Consider the following 16,670-nt stretch of genomic DNA (forward strand, 5'->3'; position numbering starts at 1 on the left):
GGAAAAAAAGAGTCAGGGAACAGAACAGGAGACAAGGGGGGAAGGTTTGTAGAGAACATGGACATCCGGAGAGACAGCCAGAGGACCCTGAGAGCCCTCTGAGCGTGTTTGAGGCGCAGTGCCCATTCCCCTGCCTCCCCAAGTCTCCAGCCGCCTCCCCCTCCGCCTCCCTGTGACTCAGTGACCTGGACTCAACCCCAGTGGCCGCTCCACCTCCAGGGATGTCCGGGAAAGCCCCGAGCTGGGCCCCGCCCCGGGGCGGAGCCTGGGGAGGCGGAGCCTCTGCCCCGCCTCCCCTGCTCCAGCGCCGCCTTTGAGTCAGGGCCCCAACCAGCCGGGCCTGTTCCCCACCCTCCAGCCCCTCCTCGGGGTGGGAAGGGAAGTGGGGGAAGCTGAGGGAGTCAGCCTGCACCCCCAAGCGCCACAAGTGTCTGGCCTTGAGCCCTAACTGCGGCCTGCTGGCTCAACCTCTATACTCTCGCTATCGACCCTCTCAGGTTCTGTCTTCTGGGATTCATGGCGCTCACTTCTCCTCTGAGGCCTCTGGCTGGGTGCAGGGACCCGGTAGAGAGACACATTCAAAGCTCTCCTGCACACACGCACGCACGCACACGCACACGCACAGTGCCCTGCAAGCCGGGAGGCACAAGGAAGGCAGAGCGTGCCTAGTTCCTGGGCACCAGTCCCTGCCCTGGTCTGGGATTTTCATTCTCTCAAAGAGTGAGTCTGAGCACTCCCCCGATGGTGTAGGCCTGCCATCCCACCTCCTCAAGGGGCAGGCAGGAAGATTCCAAATTCGAAGCAGTCCGGGCTACCAAGCAAACGCAAGGCCTGCTTGGGCAGCTGAGAAAGCTTGGAAAACAGAAGAAGGCTGGATATCTCAGTGCGGGGCTATTGCTTGCTGTGCACAAGTTCCTAGGCTTCGGTATTGCCAAAGGGGGGGGGGAGGAAATGACTCGGGGAGGGAAGTGCATGGTCAAGGGCACCCAAGAGGAAGTAGAAATCAGGATTCAAACCCATGTCCTAGCAACCCTGTGGTGTCCAGGAATTGCAGAGTTGGGGCTAGAGGAGGTGACTGAAAGACCCAGAAACACTAAAGGAAAGATGGGATCTGTGACAGCAGAGTCAAAGGCAGGCCACAGGAAATGTGGACTCGTCTAGGCAGACACAGCCGTGGGATTCAGAGCTAGGGACCACAGAGCTGGGCTGAGAAGCTCGGACCCCTGGCATGCAGGAGGCCCCTGCTCAACCAACAGGAAAATGTGCCTGTTAATGGTGGTCCCGGTCCACAGCCTCAGCTTTTGGGAGGGAAGATAGGAGGTAGAGGCAGGAGGATCCGGAGTTCAAGGTCATTCCCTGCTACATAGCAAATTCAAGGCTAGCCTGGGCTACATGACCCCTGGACTAAGAAAAAGAAAGAAAGAACCAAGGCCAAGTGGAACAGGTGTCTTCTCAGCACTGGAGGTGGAAACAGGAAGATCAGAAGGTTCAGACCACCCTCTGCTACAGATCCAGGTAGAGGCTAGCCTGGGCTACCTCATGTAGAGCTCCAGTCTAAGAAAGAGAGAGAGAGAGAGAGAGAGAGAGAGAGAGAGAGAGAGAGAGAGAGAGAGAGAGAGAGAGAGAGAGAGAGAGAGAGAGAGAGAGAGAATCTCTCTAGGACCAGACTGAGCTCCGGGCCAGAGGCACGCTGAGCAGAGCGGCGGGTGGGGACCAGGAGCGCGGGCTCCGCCTCCGAGACGCGGGTCCAGGAAACCCCTGGGGCGGACGGGTGGCCCTGGGGGCCCGGGGGCGGGGAGGCGGGAGGCGGGCGCCGCCCCGGCTGACAAAAGTCCCTTCAGTTCAGTCGGCAGCAGGGGAAGTCCCGCAGCCCGGCGAGACCGCCTTCCCGTGCCGAGCTTGCCGCGCGCCCCGGCGTCTCCGGGCGGCCCGATGCCCCGATGCCCCGCGGGGGCCATGGAAGAGGGGCCCGTGGACCTGCGCACCCGGCCCCCCAAGGGCACGCCGGGTGCCGCGCTGCCGCTCCGCAAACGCCCTCTGCGCCCCGCGTCCCCGGAGCCCGCAGCCCCGCGCGCCCCTGCCGGACCCCTGGACCCCCTGCGCAGCAGCTGCGACACCCTAGCTGTCCCTGGGCCCCCCCACGGCGTGGCCAGGCCGGAGGCGCTTTACTACCCGGGTGAGTAGCCTCCCCCGCGAGGGCCAGGGCCGGGTGGGGGCCACCTGAGGTCAGCAGAGCACAGGACACAAATAGATGGGGTTCCTGGTAGCAGGGACTCTAGGATTGAAGCTAGGAAACAGGTTGCAAAGCCCTGGAGTTCAGCCATGAGGGTGCCAAGAAACGGGAGGTCAGAGGGGTGCCCAAGGGTCAAATGGTCTGGGGAAGGGGATCAGGGGACAGTGTCCAGTGGCACAGAGATGGGATCCCAGAGACACGAAATTTCAGGCTGGGAGGGACCAGACCTTAAGGACTATGAAGAATTGTCACTCGGGCCTTGGAAACGGGGGCTCTGGTGTACGGATATGGGGGGGCATAGAAACAGAACAGGGATCTAAGGAGACTGGTACCTTAGGTTAAAATCTTGAGAACCGATATTTCAGGGTCATAGGGATCCAGAGAAAGGCATTGGGGTTCTGAACACCCCCGTGTTTGGATCCCAGCTCTAAATGATGACACATAGAGCCCCAAGGACCCCAATGCCGCAGGTTTGGAGGAGTCAGGCAACAGAGGCAGCACTCTGCACAGCCACTTGTGCGTGTTCACAAGTGTCCCTGTGTCAGGTGGCCCTGGGGGCAGGCTTGGGAGCTGAGGTTCTAGGAAGGGAACACAAGCAAGGAATTCAGAAACTGAAGGACTTAGGTCCAAGGAAAGGGATTCGGGGTCCTGGGAAGGTGAGACTGCAGGAAGGGAACCCCAAAGCTGGTCAGACAGGCAGGAAGGCAGGTACCCTTCTCCCCAACCTTTATATCAAGGAAGGGGCATCCCCCTGCAGTAACCACCTTCCTATCTGCTAGACACCCCAGAGTTGCCGCCGCCGCCGCCGGTTTCCTTGGGCCCTCTGGGTTCTGCAGCTGCTGCCTATCCATGCTTCAGCATGAGGGCATCAAGCTGCAAAGCAGGAGGCCTTCCTTGGCCTGATGAGAACCCCAGCCTCTGTTTTCCCATCTTTGCAATGGTCCTTCCCAAAAGTTTCATCTAAAAGGTTCTAGGGCCAAGTTTTCTGACTGTCCTGGCTCCCCAGACCCACTGTGTGTTTACCATACACCCAGCGCCCAGCTCTTTAGTCCATCAACTGCATCCTTCAGCTACAAAGTTCCTCACAGTGTAACTTTGTAACTGGGGCACCCCTGCCGGGTGGTGACAGGGCTCTCTCGGCCTTTAAAGGTCTCTTCTGTAGATGTAGAGGTCAGACATTCATGAGAGAAGAACTCGTCACAGGAGGGGATGGGGATGAGGACAGGGGTTGGGATGAGGGGTGAAGGGCGCAGGAGTTGAGGGGGGCAAGGAATGAGAACGTTGTCTTGGGCCTTGAGGATCAGGTTTGACGTGCTAACAGAATCTGGGATCGTCAAAGTGAGGCACGCCTGTAATCCCAGCACTTGGGAAGCTGAAGCAGGAGGATCTCCATGAGTTTAAGGCCAGTCTGGGCTAAAACATAGTGACACCGTGTTTCAAAGGTGGGGTGGAGCCTAAAGAAATGACTCAGTGGTTAAGAGCACTTGCTCTTGCAGAGGACCTGAGCTTGTTCCCAGCATCCAGGTCTCACAGCTCACAAAACCATCTGTATCTCCGGTTCTGGGAACACAAGGCCCTCTTCTGGCCTCTGAGTGCTTCAGGCAGGCATGTGGTGCACATATATACATGCAGGCAAAACATTCACACACATTAAAAAGTTAGTACAGCTCTTAAAAGTAATAACTAGAATAAGTTCTTTATAGGGCAGGAGAGCTGGCTCAGCAATTGAGAGTACTTAGTGTTCTTGCAGTGGACTTGACTTCAGCATCCACCTTGTGAGGACTTACAAGTCCCTGTAATCTCCAGTTTCAGGGGATCTGGCGCCCTCTACCGGCCTCCATGGGCACATGCACAAATGTGGTGCACATAAATACACTCAGGCACACACACATACATAGAAAATTTAAAATGTAAGTGAAGTGATGCAGGTCTATAATTCCAGCACTGAGGAGATGGAGACAGGAGATCAAGGGTTTGAGGTTATCTTCAGCTGCATATTAAATTCAAGGTCAGCCTGGGCTACATGAGAATGGGAGCAGGGGATTTGGGGAGATGCCCAGGACTGAAGGGAGAGACCCCTAGCTGAGGGTCTGTGGGTTTGGCTTCATCTGGGTCTTCCCTTTGTCTCTGCTGTATCCAGGACCTTTGATGCCCATTTACTCTACCCCTACGGTGGGACCCCCCTTTCCGCTGCTGAACCTGCCTACACACCTCTACTCCAGGATGTGCCCCATGGAACACCCCCTTTCAGCCGACATTGCCCTGGCCACCCGTGCAGATGAGGATGGAGATACGTAAGTGACGGAGTATGGAGGAGCCAGGCCTCCATAACATGGGGACATTTGGCTCTGATCCACATTAGGATCTACCTCCAGACACTGAACAGGACCCTCCCTCTCTCTGAGCCTCTGTTTCTTCCTATGGAAAATGGGCACTCATTGGCTAGGGCTGTTGTGGAGGTGGGAGACTGAACACTACGCATGCTCCTTGCTTGCTCTAACAGGAAGTCACACCGCCAACCTCTCAATTTTTATCATAATCCAAAAAACGAGAACTATGTGTCTTTCTTTGTTTTCAGTTTTTAAAATCGTATTTACATATAGGGGTGTTTTGTCTGTGTGCATGTCTGTGCACCAGGTGCAAGCCTGGTGCCCGAGGAGGCAAGCCGAAGGCACAGATCCCCTGGAAACAGAGTTACAGATGGTTGTGAGCTCCTTTGGGTCCTCTGGAAGAGCAGCTGTCCATCGCTCCAGCTCCCACCCCATTTTTGAGTCAAGGTCTCACTATGTGGCCCTAACTGGTCTGGAACTCCCTCTGTAGCCCAGGCTCAACTCACACTTACATAGGTCCGCCTTCATCCGCCTCCTGAGTGCTGGGATCAAAGGTGTGCATCACCACGCCCAGCTCTGGGAACTGTATTTTATCTGCTGGTTTTTCTGGAGGTATTACAAAGTACAGGAGGGATTTGAGTCCAGTGTGTCATAGGTCCTGTGTTCAGTAAACTCCGATTAGAGTTCGGGGTGGTGGTGTCCACCTGTAAGCCTTGTTCTGGGGGAAGCGAAGGGTAGAGGTCGGCGAATTCACGAGTTCAAAGCCAGCCTCGACTACAGAAAACAAAACAAGTGGTTGGGGGATGCAGCTCAGCACACAGGAGACCCAGCTTCCACCCCCAGGACCACAGGAGCCGCCCCCCCAGGACCACAGGAGCCGCCGCCGAGTGTTGCTTAGCATTGCTGTGACTGTAGGGCGAGCCGATCTGCCTGCTTTCAGGGTGTGTGCACACTCACATTCAGAGCGAGCAGCACTCACCCTGGCTTGCTCCCAATCTTAGATCATTCCTATTCTAGTCCACGTCATTCTTTCATGGCCATAGCCCACTGAGCTGATTTCCCAACCCTCTGACTTATCTCTTGGGTATCTGCTAGGTCAGAGGAGGGTTTAGGCCTGGGCGGAGCATAGAATGAAGGTCCCATGCAATTGACTGCTGTTGTTCAACTAACCTGGGCATGAATCTCAGCTAGCTGTTTTCTCCCTCTCCTGTACCTCAGTTTCCCTCCCTGTAAAAACAGGAATTGTAAGTATGCACCTCTTTGGAAAAGATAAACTGTTTTGTTTTGTGGAGTAAAGGTCACACGTAGGCCAGGCTGGCCCAGAACTCATAATCTAGCCTAAGACTACTTTGATCCTGCTCTCATCTCCCCGTGCTGGGATTCCAGACCTGCACCTCCATGTCCAGCTTTTTCATTTAAATTGAAACAGGGTCTCACTCTGGAAGGGAGTGGCCTGGAACTCACTATGTAGCGTAGGCCAGCTTATAACTCACAGCAATCCTTCTGCCTCAGCCTCCCACATATGGGCTTATCATTTGGCTGAAATTATTTTTATAAGGAACCCTCATATGGGAATTGGCTTGGGGTCTGGAATCCCTAGCCAGAGATCAATAGGCCCATTTGTATGGAGAAGGGGTGGATATGGGGCTGGATATTATGAAGCCTCAGTTTCTGTTTGGAAACCAGGCCTGGTCACAGACCTTTCACGATGATGTATACACAAGAGCACACAGAACAGGGCTGGACAAACAGTAAGCGCTCAATACTTGAGCAGGTAATGTTTGAACAGAGCTGCCCTGGGGAGGCTGTAGGCTACCACGTGAGTTCAAGCAGGAGAAAGTGTCAGAGGTCCATAAAAGACTCAATCAAGTCTAGCTGCTTCCCACCCCAGGGGCCACACGCGGAGAAGGTTTCATTCCTAACTGTCCCCTGGGGTGAGCTGTCTGTGGTCTGGTAGCAGGGTGCAGCCAGCAGTCACAGCCCCTCACCCCTCTCCCAGCCCCCCCTCCCAGCCCCACCCCCCCAACGCAAACACTTCTGCCTCAGCTGCCGGCTCGGGGAAATCCCTTCTCGCAGAACTTGACCACAGCCCAGCTGCTCTGCCTCCCCCACGTCAGCTCCCTTCACTCACTCTGGCGCTCCCTCCAACCTTAACCCCTTCCGCTGGGGCTTACGGGAATGGGCAGCCGGCCAAACCCCAGCTTGCCTGCGCCAGCTTCACACAGGCTGGGGGAGGGCAGGGCAGGGAGGCTGGCCAGGGGACCCTAGGTCTAAATCCTAGAGAACCAGAGGCCTGCTGTCTGGACTTGGCTTCTTTGAGGGCAACAGGAATCTCAGGAAAAGTCAGCATGGTAGCTCAAGCTTCTAAATACTCCCAGCAAGCTCAGGGAGGGTCAGCTCCTGCTTGAGGTTAGGCTGGGCTATAGATTAAGGCCATCTGGAGTCCAAAGAGGTCAGAAACTGCAGATCTTTCTGCAAGAGACATGGGGTACGTGCCTTAAGTCTCAAGGCAGGAACTGGGGTATAGAATTCCTCCATCTTCAAGGAGAATAAGGGAGGAGATGGGCGCGCGGGGTGGGGGTGGGGTAGTTTGGGGACCAGGCGCTTACACAGGTCTCATACAAGAGTTTTCAGTCCTTTGTTCAAGAAAATGGATATTTCAGACAGTGGTGTGCATACCTGTATTCGCAGCACCAGAAAGGCGGAGGGTGGCGAGACCTTGTCTCAAAAACTAACAGTGGTTCCATGCATTTTAAAGAAAAGTGAAAGGATTTCCTTACGCCGGGGGAGGGTCCCAGGGGTCACAGCCCTCGGCCAACCACGTGCACCAGAAATCTAACTTTATAAACCGATCCCCGATCCTTTGTAATAATGTGGTCTCACAGGCCTGCCTGTGGGCCTGCCTGCCTGTGGGCCTGAAAGTGTGTCCCCAACGAGGTAAAAGACTGGAGTGCTGTGATCCTGCGTCCTCCAAAGGAACATGGAAGAGAGAGGGGCTACTTGGGGAGCGGGAACCTCCCTGCTCAGTAGACTTATGAAAGTGTATTTCCGAAGTCCCAAGAAAGACCTTGGTATGGATGACCTTGGAATGTCTAGGGGAAACCCAAGCCAGCTGAGGCTGGGCCCAGTGAAGCTGCAAGAGGGGTCCCAGGGCTGGAGGACTCGGGGTTCTGTCGCTCTCCTCCCCCATTGGGAGAGTGGAAGTTGGGGTGCCAGGGTATGGCTAGGTAGATCCCCAACTGGCCAGGCTTCCCTCCCCCGGGAGCAGGAAGCCCAGCCCCGCCCCGCAGACCTGTTACTGGAAGTCCGAGGGCTGGGCCGCCCCTCCCGTCCCCACTTCCTCCAGCCCCGCCCCACCCCCTGCGGCCCGCGCATTTATGGGAACTGAAGCCTGGACGGTTTCTCTGAAATCATTCGCTCTCTCTGCCCTCGTTTAACCCCGCCCGCGCCGGGAGGGACCCTGGCGGACCGCGCACATAGGGAGATGCAGCCGGGGGATGCAGCGAATCCAAACTGGGAGGGGGCTCGGGGCTCGCCCCTCCCCCAGCATTTTCGATTTCAATCTGATTAGCAACATCTGGATCCAGATTCAGGGATTCGCCCACTGTAATCTGTTCTTGCCTGTGGCGCTCTTGTGGGAAGGAAAGCCGGGCTACGCAGGAGGTACTTTGCCCAGGCCTTCGCTAGGGAGCGCTGCTGTCCAGGGTACATTCCCCACCTCACCAAAGCCCCTTGGACCCTGAGATTTCAGCGCTCCCTCAGAATAATATGGGGAGGTGATTTGAATTGTGAGATCTGGGTGCTCACTGTACCTTTCTGCTTTGGTAAGGATTGGTTAATTAGAAGCCGTTGGCACGTGAGAAAGTAGATGCTTCATTAATGGACTTTTTTTTTTGGTAGTGGTAAGAATGGAACCCAGAGCCTTGCAGGTCCTAGCCTAGATTCTAAGCAGGGGCTCTACCACTGAGCCACACTCCCAGCCCCTCACTGGGGGATTCTAGGCAGGGGCTCTACCACTGAGCCACACCCCCAGCCCCTCACTGGGGGATTCTAGGCAGGGGCTCCACCACTGAGCCACACCCCAGCCCCTCACTGGGGGATTCTAGGCAGGGGCTCCACCACTGAGCCACACCCCAGCCCCTCACTGGGGGGTTCTAGGCAGGGGCTCTGTTGTGCTGCATCAAAAAAGCATTATTTATTTATTTATTTATTTATTTATTTATTTATTTATTTATTTTTGAGACAGGGTTTCTCTGTGTAACAGTAGTAGCTGTTCTGGAACTCGCTTTGTAGACCAGGCTATCCTTGAATTCACAGAGATTCACCTGCCTCTGCCTCCCAAGTGCTGGAATTAAAGGGGTGAGCCACCACCACCCTGTTTTTTGTTTTACTTTGTTTTGTTTTTGGACAGGGTTTCTCTGTGTAGACCAGGCTGACCTCAAACTCAGAGATCTGCCTTCCTCCGCCTCCCAAGGAGAAAGCTAGTCTCAAAAAGGAAGGTGGAGGAGTGAGGGGGCAGTTCCTGACACCAACACACATGCGTGTGCACAAGCGTGTACTCACACAAGGGCAGAACCGTGCGTGTACACCACACTCACAGGAAAAGCAGAAAAAAGAAAGCAATATAATAAATACAGTAGAGGGGTTGGGGGGATGGTTCAGGGAGCAGAGCAGCTGTAAGCAAGCCTAACAACCTGAGATTGATCCCCAAAACCCACACGGTGGGGGAAGAGAAATGACCTCCAACAGGTGCTGGGCACAGAAGCACACACTCGTGCATACATGAACAATAAAAAGACAAATAAAAGCCAGGTACAGTGGTGCACGCCTTTAATCCCAGCACTGGGGAGGTAGAGGCAGGCGGATCTCTCTGAGTTTGGGGCCAGCCTGGCTTCCATATCGAGTTCCATGTCAGTCAGGGACTGAGATAGTGTGCCACACTATTAATTTATTTTTTTAAACATTTATTTATTTATTATGTATACAGTGAGTGTTTGGCCTGCAGATCTCATTACAGATGGTTGTGAGCCATCATGTGGTTGCTGGGAATTGAACTCAGGACCTCTGGAGGAGTAGCCAGTGCTCTTAACCTCTGGGCCATCTCTCCAGCCCCACACTATTAATTTAATAATAAATTAATTAAAAACTTGAAAGTAAGGTGGAGAGCACAGAGGGAGATACTTGATGCACACAGGAACACACACACCAGCATAACCACAATGCACACACAGGAACACACACACCCGCATACACCACAATGCACACACAGGAACACACACAACCACATACACCACAATGCATGCGGGCATGCAGTCTGCCCAGTGCTCTCCCTCTGAACCCATGCACCAACACATACAATGCTCCTGTTTGCCCTCAGCTCCGAATGGCAGGCTGGGATTCCTGGGAAGCGGGCAAGTGCCTCAGTGGAGAGCACACTGAGGAGTCTGAAGAGGGCTTCGGGGATCCCACAGGAAATGGTGAAGCTGATGTGGCCTTCCTAGACGGGAGAGTGGGTAACTGGAGCAATGGCCGTCTCTAGGAACTGTTTGCATGGCAGATGCTCCCATCTCACAGGGCATGACCTTGAGTGAGCAGCTCTTCCCAGCAGAGATAATTGTCAGGTTGTCAGAAATGGAAGGCTTCATGAGCTGGAGAATGGGTCCTTCACTTATAAGGACATTCTCTACTGCTGAACCCAGCTCCAGAGCCAGGGCCCATATCCCATGTGGTTCCTTCCTCCTTATTTTATTCTTTTTGGTTTGGTGGGTTTTTTTGTTTGTTTTGTTTTTTTGAGGCAGGGTCTCTCTGTGTAGCCCTGGCTGTCCTGGATCTCGCTCTGTAGACCAGGCTGGCCTCCAGCTTGCAGAGATCCACCTGCCTCTGCCTCCCAAGTGCTGGGATTAAAGGCGTGCGCCACCACCGCCCAGCTTCCTTATTTTCTTCTGAGACACCTGTCACTCTGCAATACTGGCTGGCTTGGAGCTCCCTATGTAGGTCAGGGTGATCCCAAAATCACTGAGATCTTCCTGCTTCTGCCTCCCGAGTGCTGGGATTCAAAGTTTGCACCACCACACCTGGGCTTTTCTCCTTTTAGTCAAAGTCTGTGCTCCACAGAAAGCCCTGGAATGTCTTCAGCTGGAGGCTGAACCTGATATTTGGCAGAGACCTTACAATGAGTTCACATGCCCCACTTCCCAGATGAGGAAGCCACGGCTTGGGGAAGGCTGGGGAAGTGGTCACGCAGCATCCAGGGTGACCATTTGGGATGTGCTTAGTCACTGCGCGCCTGCTCTCTGTCAGGTACGCCCTAGGCTCTGGGCAGGGAATGTTGTCCTGCTGTGGAGTAGGCATTCTGATGGAGAGAATCAGACAGGACATGATTGCAAACTGCACAATGAGCTCATGGAGGCCAATGTGGCAGGGCAGGGGTGAGGGCATGCGAGTCTGCACGGAGGCCAATGTGTCCAGAGCGGAGGAAAGAGAGAGCAAGGAGATGGTAGATGACTTAGGGAGGCTGAGGCAGGAGGACTGCCCGTTTGAGACCACTCTGAGCTACATAGGTAGACTGACACTCACTCACATAGGGCTTATCCATTTGTGATGTTTCCAAGCCTGTAACCCTAGCATTCAGGAGACAAGAGAATTACCATGAAGTTGAGGGCATCTTGGGCCATTTAATAAGATAAGAGACAACTTGAGTTACACAGTAACACCCTGCCAGAAAGAAAGAAATGTGAAGGCTGGGGTGTGGCTCAGCAGCAGTATGCTTGCCTAGAATCCCCCAGCGAGGAACTTGGGGTGTGGCTCAGTGGTAGAGCCCCTGCCCAGAATCCCCCAGTGAGGGGCTGGGAGTGTAGCTCAGTGGTAGAGCCCCTGCCTAGAATCCCCCAGTGAGGGGCTGGGGTGTGACTCAGTGGTAGAGCCCCTGCTTAGCTAGCAGAAGTATTTTGTTTTGTTCGTAGCACACTAAAACCAAAAACTATGCAGTTTTTAATAACTTACATGGGGCTGTGATCAAGTGAGGATTTTGGAAGGGAAGGCGTATCTGAAAATGTTCCTCTGATGTGAGGGACTGACAGGGCAGGTGGAAGCCAGAGTGCCGGGGTGGGAGCTATAATGATGCCAGAGGAAGCCAATTTGAGCTGTCCCAGGATGGTTGTAAATGACTCTACTCAGCTGGGCGGTGGTGGTGCACACCTTTAATCCCAGCACTCGAGGGAAGGCAAAGGCAGCCAGATCTCTTTTGAGTTGGAGGCCAGCCTCGTCTCCAGAGCGAGTTCCAGGACAGCCACGGCTACACAGAGAAACCCTGTCTCGAGAAACTAAAACCAAACAAACAAAAAGCCTGTACTCTGAACGTCCTTCCAAAGCACCCCACACAGCACTTTCAGCAGTCCAGTGGGCAGCCCCTAATCCCAGGATTGCTCCTGTGTCCCCTCAGGCCTCTTCACATCGCCGTGGTCCAGGATAACATGGCAGTTGCCCTCCGGTTAGTCCTCCTTTTCCAGCAGGGAGGCCGGGAACTGGATGTCCACAACAACCTGCAGCAGGTGAGGTGGGCTGGGGACCCGGAATTGGGGCTGAACAAAAGGTACTCCACACCCCAGCTTCCCTGGGGCTTCGGGGGTCTTGTTCCCAGGAAGGAGAAGTCCCAGAGGAGACCTGCAGCAGGGAGCCAGCATCCAAGTCCTGGGGAGACAGGGTACCGAATCTGGGCATGGTAGCATAAATCTGTCATCCAGAGTTTGGGAGACTGAACGTGAACTGAGCATAAACAATAGAGTGCTGGAGCCCAGCCTGGGCTATCCAGCAAGACACTGTCTTTAAAAAAAAAAAAAAAAAAAAAAAAGAGGCTGGAGCCCAACTGGCTCAAGTTGTCCACTGACCTCCACCAGTGAACCGTGGCGCACACGTACTCACACATGCAGACAAAGAAAATATATAAAACGTTTAAAACCAAACCAAACAAACAAAAGCCAGCATGGCCGCTCACTCCATTGGTCTCAGCACGTGGGAGGTGGAGGCAGGAACATCAGGAATTGAGGTCATCCTCAATCTATAGAGCAAGTCTGGGGTGGGTCCACATGGGCTCCTTGACACCTTATCCATGTGACAGCATCTCCTTGACACCTTATCCATGTCACAGCACACCAAAGAGTGCTCTATCGAAGCAGACTTTCTGGGTTCTGAGGTAGACGCGGGGGTCTCAGCCTCTTGAATTGGGAGAGACGTCAAAGGCTTCCATTAATAGACTCAGAAAACACGAGGTGCACGCACAGGAATACTCTGACCCCTCGCCGTCCCTGTTTCCCCAGACCCCGCTCCACTTGGCTGTAATCACCACATTACCAGAGATGGTCCGGCTCCTGGTGACAGCTGGTGCCAGCCCCATGGCCCTGGACCGCCACGGCCAGACCGCAGCCCACCTGGCGTGCGAGCACCGCAGCCCCAGCTGCCTGCAGGCCCTGCTGGACAACGCAGCCCCGGGGTCCGTGGACCTGGAGGCTCGCAATTACGAAGGTGAGTCTCCAGAGGGGACCGGGTGAGATTGACACCGTCCAAACACAGGCCGGGGACTGACTGCGGTTTCCCCTCCCTCAGGGCTCACCGCTCTGCACGTGGCCGTGAACACCGGCTGCCAGGAGGCTGTTCTGTTGCTCCTGGAGCGCGGGGCTGACATCGACGCAGTGGTGAGCCAGGGAGGCGGGCGGTGAGGGGCGTGGCCTGGGGCGGGGGTGTGGCCTAGGAGGCGGAGCTGGCAATGGGAGCCAGGGTGGGTTCAAGTGTCTAAATAAAGCGCCGGAGGCTGGACCAAAGGGAGGGATGCTCTGAGCCTGCAGAGAAGGGGTGACTGAGAGACCTGCCCTTCCGCAGGACATCAAGAGCGGCCGCTCCCCACTCATCCACGCCGTGGAGAACAACAGCCTGAGCATGGTGCAGCTGTTGCTGCTGGTTCGTACCCATCTTCGGCTTCTCCTCCCCCCGCCCGCCCCACCCCCGCCGCCTCTGTGGTCAGCTCAGCTGTCACCTCCGCCCCTGGCGAGGACCCCATTTTCCAGTTCAGACTCTGGTTACTGCCTCTGGAGACACTTCCCTTCCATCTCATTTTCAAATTCAAGTTTCTTTCTTTCTTCTTTCTTTCTCTTTTTCTTTCTTCCTTTCTTTCTCTTTCTTTCTTTCTTTCCTTCCTTCCCTTTCCTTTTTGAGAAAGGGTCTCACTATGTAGAGTTGGCCAGCCTACAACTCCCCCTGTAGACCAGGTTGGCCTCAAAGTCAGAGATCTGCCTGCTTCTGCCTCCAGAGTGCTGGGATGAAAGGCTCAGAGCTATTAAGGTTTTTTTTTTTTTCGGTTTTTTGTTTGTTTGTTTTTGTTTTTTGGAGCTGAGGATCGAACCCAGGGCCTCGCACTTGCTAGGAAAGCGCTCTTCCACTGAGCTAAATCCCCAAGCCTGTTTTCTTTTTTTGTTGTCCGTGGGTGGTTTGCCTGTAAACAGGTCTGTGCACCAGATGTGTGCAGTGTCCTCTGAGGCCAGAAGAGGGCGTCAGATCCCCTAGAACTGTAGTTACAGATGGTTGTGAGGTGCCGTGTGAGTGCTGGGAATCAAGCCCTGCCCTCTGGAAGACCAGTGAGCCATTTCTTCATCCCTCAAGTTTATTTTCCTTTTTTTTTTTTTTTTTAATTTTATTTTACAATACCATTCAGTTCTACATATCAGCCACCGGTTCCCCTGTTCTCTCCCCTCCCACCCCCTCCCCTTCCCCCCCAGCCCACCCCCCATTCCCACCTCCTCCAAGACAAAGTTATTTTCCTTTTTTAAAAAATTAATTTATTTATTATGTATACAGTGTTCTGCCAGCATGCATGCTTGCAGGCCAGAAGAGGCACAGATCTCATTATGGATGGTTGTGAGCCACCACGTGGTTGCTGGGAATTGAACTCAGGACCTCTGGAAGAGCAGCCAGTGTTCTTAACCACTGAGCCATCTCTCTAGCCCTCAAGTTTATTTTTTAATTTTTTGTTTCGTTTTGTTTTGTTTTTGAGATAGGCTCTCACTACATAGTCCTGACTGTCCTGGAACTAACTCTGTAGACCAGGCTGGCCTTGACCTCAGAGAAATCTTCTTGCCTCTGCCTCTTGAGGGCTAGGATTAAAGGTGTGTGTGCCATCGTGTTGGCCCCTTTTTAAAATTAGATTTGGTCGGCCATATTGCGGAGGTCAGAGGACAGCCAATGTCACCCTGCCAGCCTAGGCTTTAGCCTGGGATGACCTTGTTAACCCTGCTTCTGGCTTTCCCCTTGTCCTTCTGTCCTCTGCACTCATTTCATCTACCATCCGGAAGCTTCCCCTCCTTATCCCCTCTTGAATGACTGGACCACAGTGTCCAGCTCTCCTAGCCTCCCTCCTTAGAGTCTCGTGTAGCCGGGGCTGGACTTGAACTCACTTTGTAGCTCAGGTTAACCTTGAACTCTTGATCCTCCTGCATCCACTCTCCAAGTGCTAGGATTACAGGCCTATGTCATCTTTGACACTCCCCGCCGCCCCGCCCCCCAGTCCCCTGTCAAGACTCCTCCAGGTTCTGGTCACCCGGGTGAGCCCCAGTTGTGATCACCTGTCCCCTTCCCCCAGCTGACCGGGGCCAGGTGAGGCCACTAGCCCGCGTGGCTCCTGACCGGAATGTCCCATCCCACAGCACGGCGCCAACGTGAACGCTCAGATGTACTCGGGCAGCTCGGCTCTGCATTCCGCGTCGGGCCGCGGGCTCCTGCCTCTGGTGCGCACGCTGGTGCGCAGCGGGGCTGACAGCGGCCTCAAGAACTGCCACAATGACACCCCCCTCATGGTGGCGCGCAGCCGCAGGGTGAGTGCGTCGGCCTGGGAGGGTGTGAGCGTAGGCAGTCGAGGTAACAAAAGGAGGCGGTGGGGGGAAACCGAGTCACGAAGCAAAGGAGATGCCTGCACGCCCTCACCGGGACACCTGGCAGGGGGTAGGGGTGAGGGGTGCCCGGAGGCAGGGAAGGAGGGCTGGGGAGGAGAGAGGGAAACAGAGTGAATAAAGGTTGGAATAGCCTCGGGTGACCCTCATTTTCCCACAGGTCATTGATATCCTAAGGGGGAAGGCCTCCCGGGCTGCCTCAGGGTCACAGCCCGACCCATCCCCAGACCAAAGTGCCACCACTTCCCCTGAGAGCGGCAGTCGTCTCAGCTCCAACGGTGAGAGTCTGCACTGGGGCACTCAGGACCCTGGAGCCAGCTCAGCCGGCTTCTCCCCGCCCTAACCCTGCTCTCTTCCTCCGCAGGTCTTCACTCCTCGCCAAGCTCCTCACCCTCACTGTCTCCCCCGAAGGACCCTCCTGGCTTCCCGGTGACCCCCCAAAACTTCTTCCTCCCGACTACATCTCCACCTGCCTTCCTGCCCTTCCCAGGGGTCCTCCGAAGCCCGCCCGTGGCCCCGTCCCCAGCTCCAGGAAGCAGCTGAGACGGATGGGGGGGCAGACCCGGACTCATGAGGAGGGGCCTCCCTGCCCTGTGGGGACCACTCTTCTGGAACCTGTGAGGACCTTGTTCTGCTTCCCCCCAATCTCCAGGACCAGGTTTTGCACGAGCACCTACTACTGAGCACAGATAGCCCCGATCTCACCCCTCGCCCAGGACGCTCGGTCCCATTATTCTCAGGCACCAGGTACCCTGTCTGGAATCTACTAGATGATTGATTCTTGGTTCCGTCCCAGGAGTGGGGGAACCAGAGGACAGCCCCTCCCCTGCCCTCCTCCACCCTGAGGAACCAGGAGGAGCACAGGGTCTGGGGCAGCACTGATCGCAATGTAAATTATTAGGTTTGGGTCAGATTTCTTTTGTAATAAACTATTTTTGTACCATATCCCTTGCTTTGGATCTGTCCTAACCAGGTGTGGCAGAAGTGTGCCTGTGAGTGCTCACCTGTGCACTGAGTGACCTTGTGTCCCAGTGCCGTTGAGGGAGGGGGCTGGGGCTGGTGATGGCTTCGGCGCTAAAACGAGTTACTAGAACATTGTGACATCTTCCCTGGGGATGCTGTGGGTGTTTCTGAGGAACTCAGCAATTTGTGGGTCACTGTGGGAACCTCAGC

At 54.9% G+C, this 16,670-nt stretch overlaps 1 protein-coding gene across 1 annotated transcript; it reads left to right on the forward strand.

The window, feature by feature from the left end:
• Positions 1-1,841: 1,841 nt before the first annotated feature.
• Positions 1,842-16,442, forward strand: Bcl3 (BCL3 transcription coactivator). The gene is made up of 9 exons (XM_028893881.2): positions 1,842-2,176; positions 4,374-4,527; positions 12,005-12,113; positions 12,879-13,083; positions 13,165-13,253; positions 13,438-13,515; positions 15,255-15,422; positions 15,658-15,775; positions 15,862-16,442. Exons 1-9 carry the CDS (start codon positions 1,933-1,935, stop codon positions 16,038-16,040), a joined length of 1,344 nt encoding a protein of 447 aa, XP_028749714.1. The 5' UTR covers positions 1,842-1,932; the 3' UTR covers positions 16,041-16,442.
• The last annotated feature ends 228 nt before the right edge of the window (positions 16,443-16,670 follow it).

The sequence above is a fragment of the Peromyscus leucopus genome, chromosome 1 (genome assembly GCF_004664715.2).
Source record: "Peromyscus leucopus breed LL Stock chromosome 1, UCI_PerLeu_2.1, whole genome shotgun sequence".
Taxonomy (NCBI): Eukaryota; Metazoa; Chordata; class Mammalia; order Rodentia; family Cricetidae; genus Peromyscus; species Peromyscus leucopus.

Bases quoted from the DNA above. Each gene is read 5' to 3' on its own strand.
- Bcl3 (XM_028893881.2), top strand. From the start codon at position 1,933: ATGCCCCGATGCCCCGCGGGGGCCATGGAAGAGGGGCCCGTGGACCTG. The intron at 2,177-4,373 runs GTGAGTAGCCTC...TGCTGTATCCAG, and splicing joins GGAGGCGCTTTACTACCCGG to GACCTTTGATGCCCATTTAC. The intron at 13,254-13,437 runs GTGAGCCAGGGA...GCCCTTCCGCAG, and splicing joins GGGCTGACATCGACGCAGTG to GACATCAAGAGCGGCCGCTC.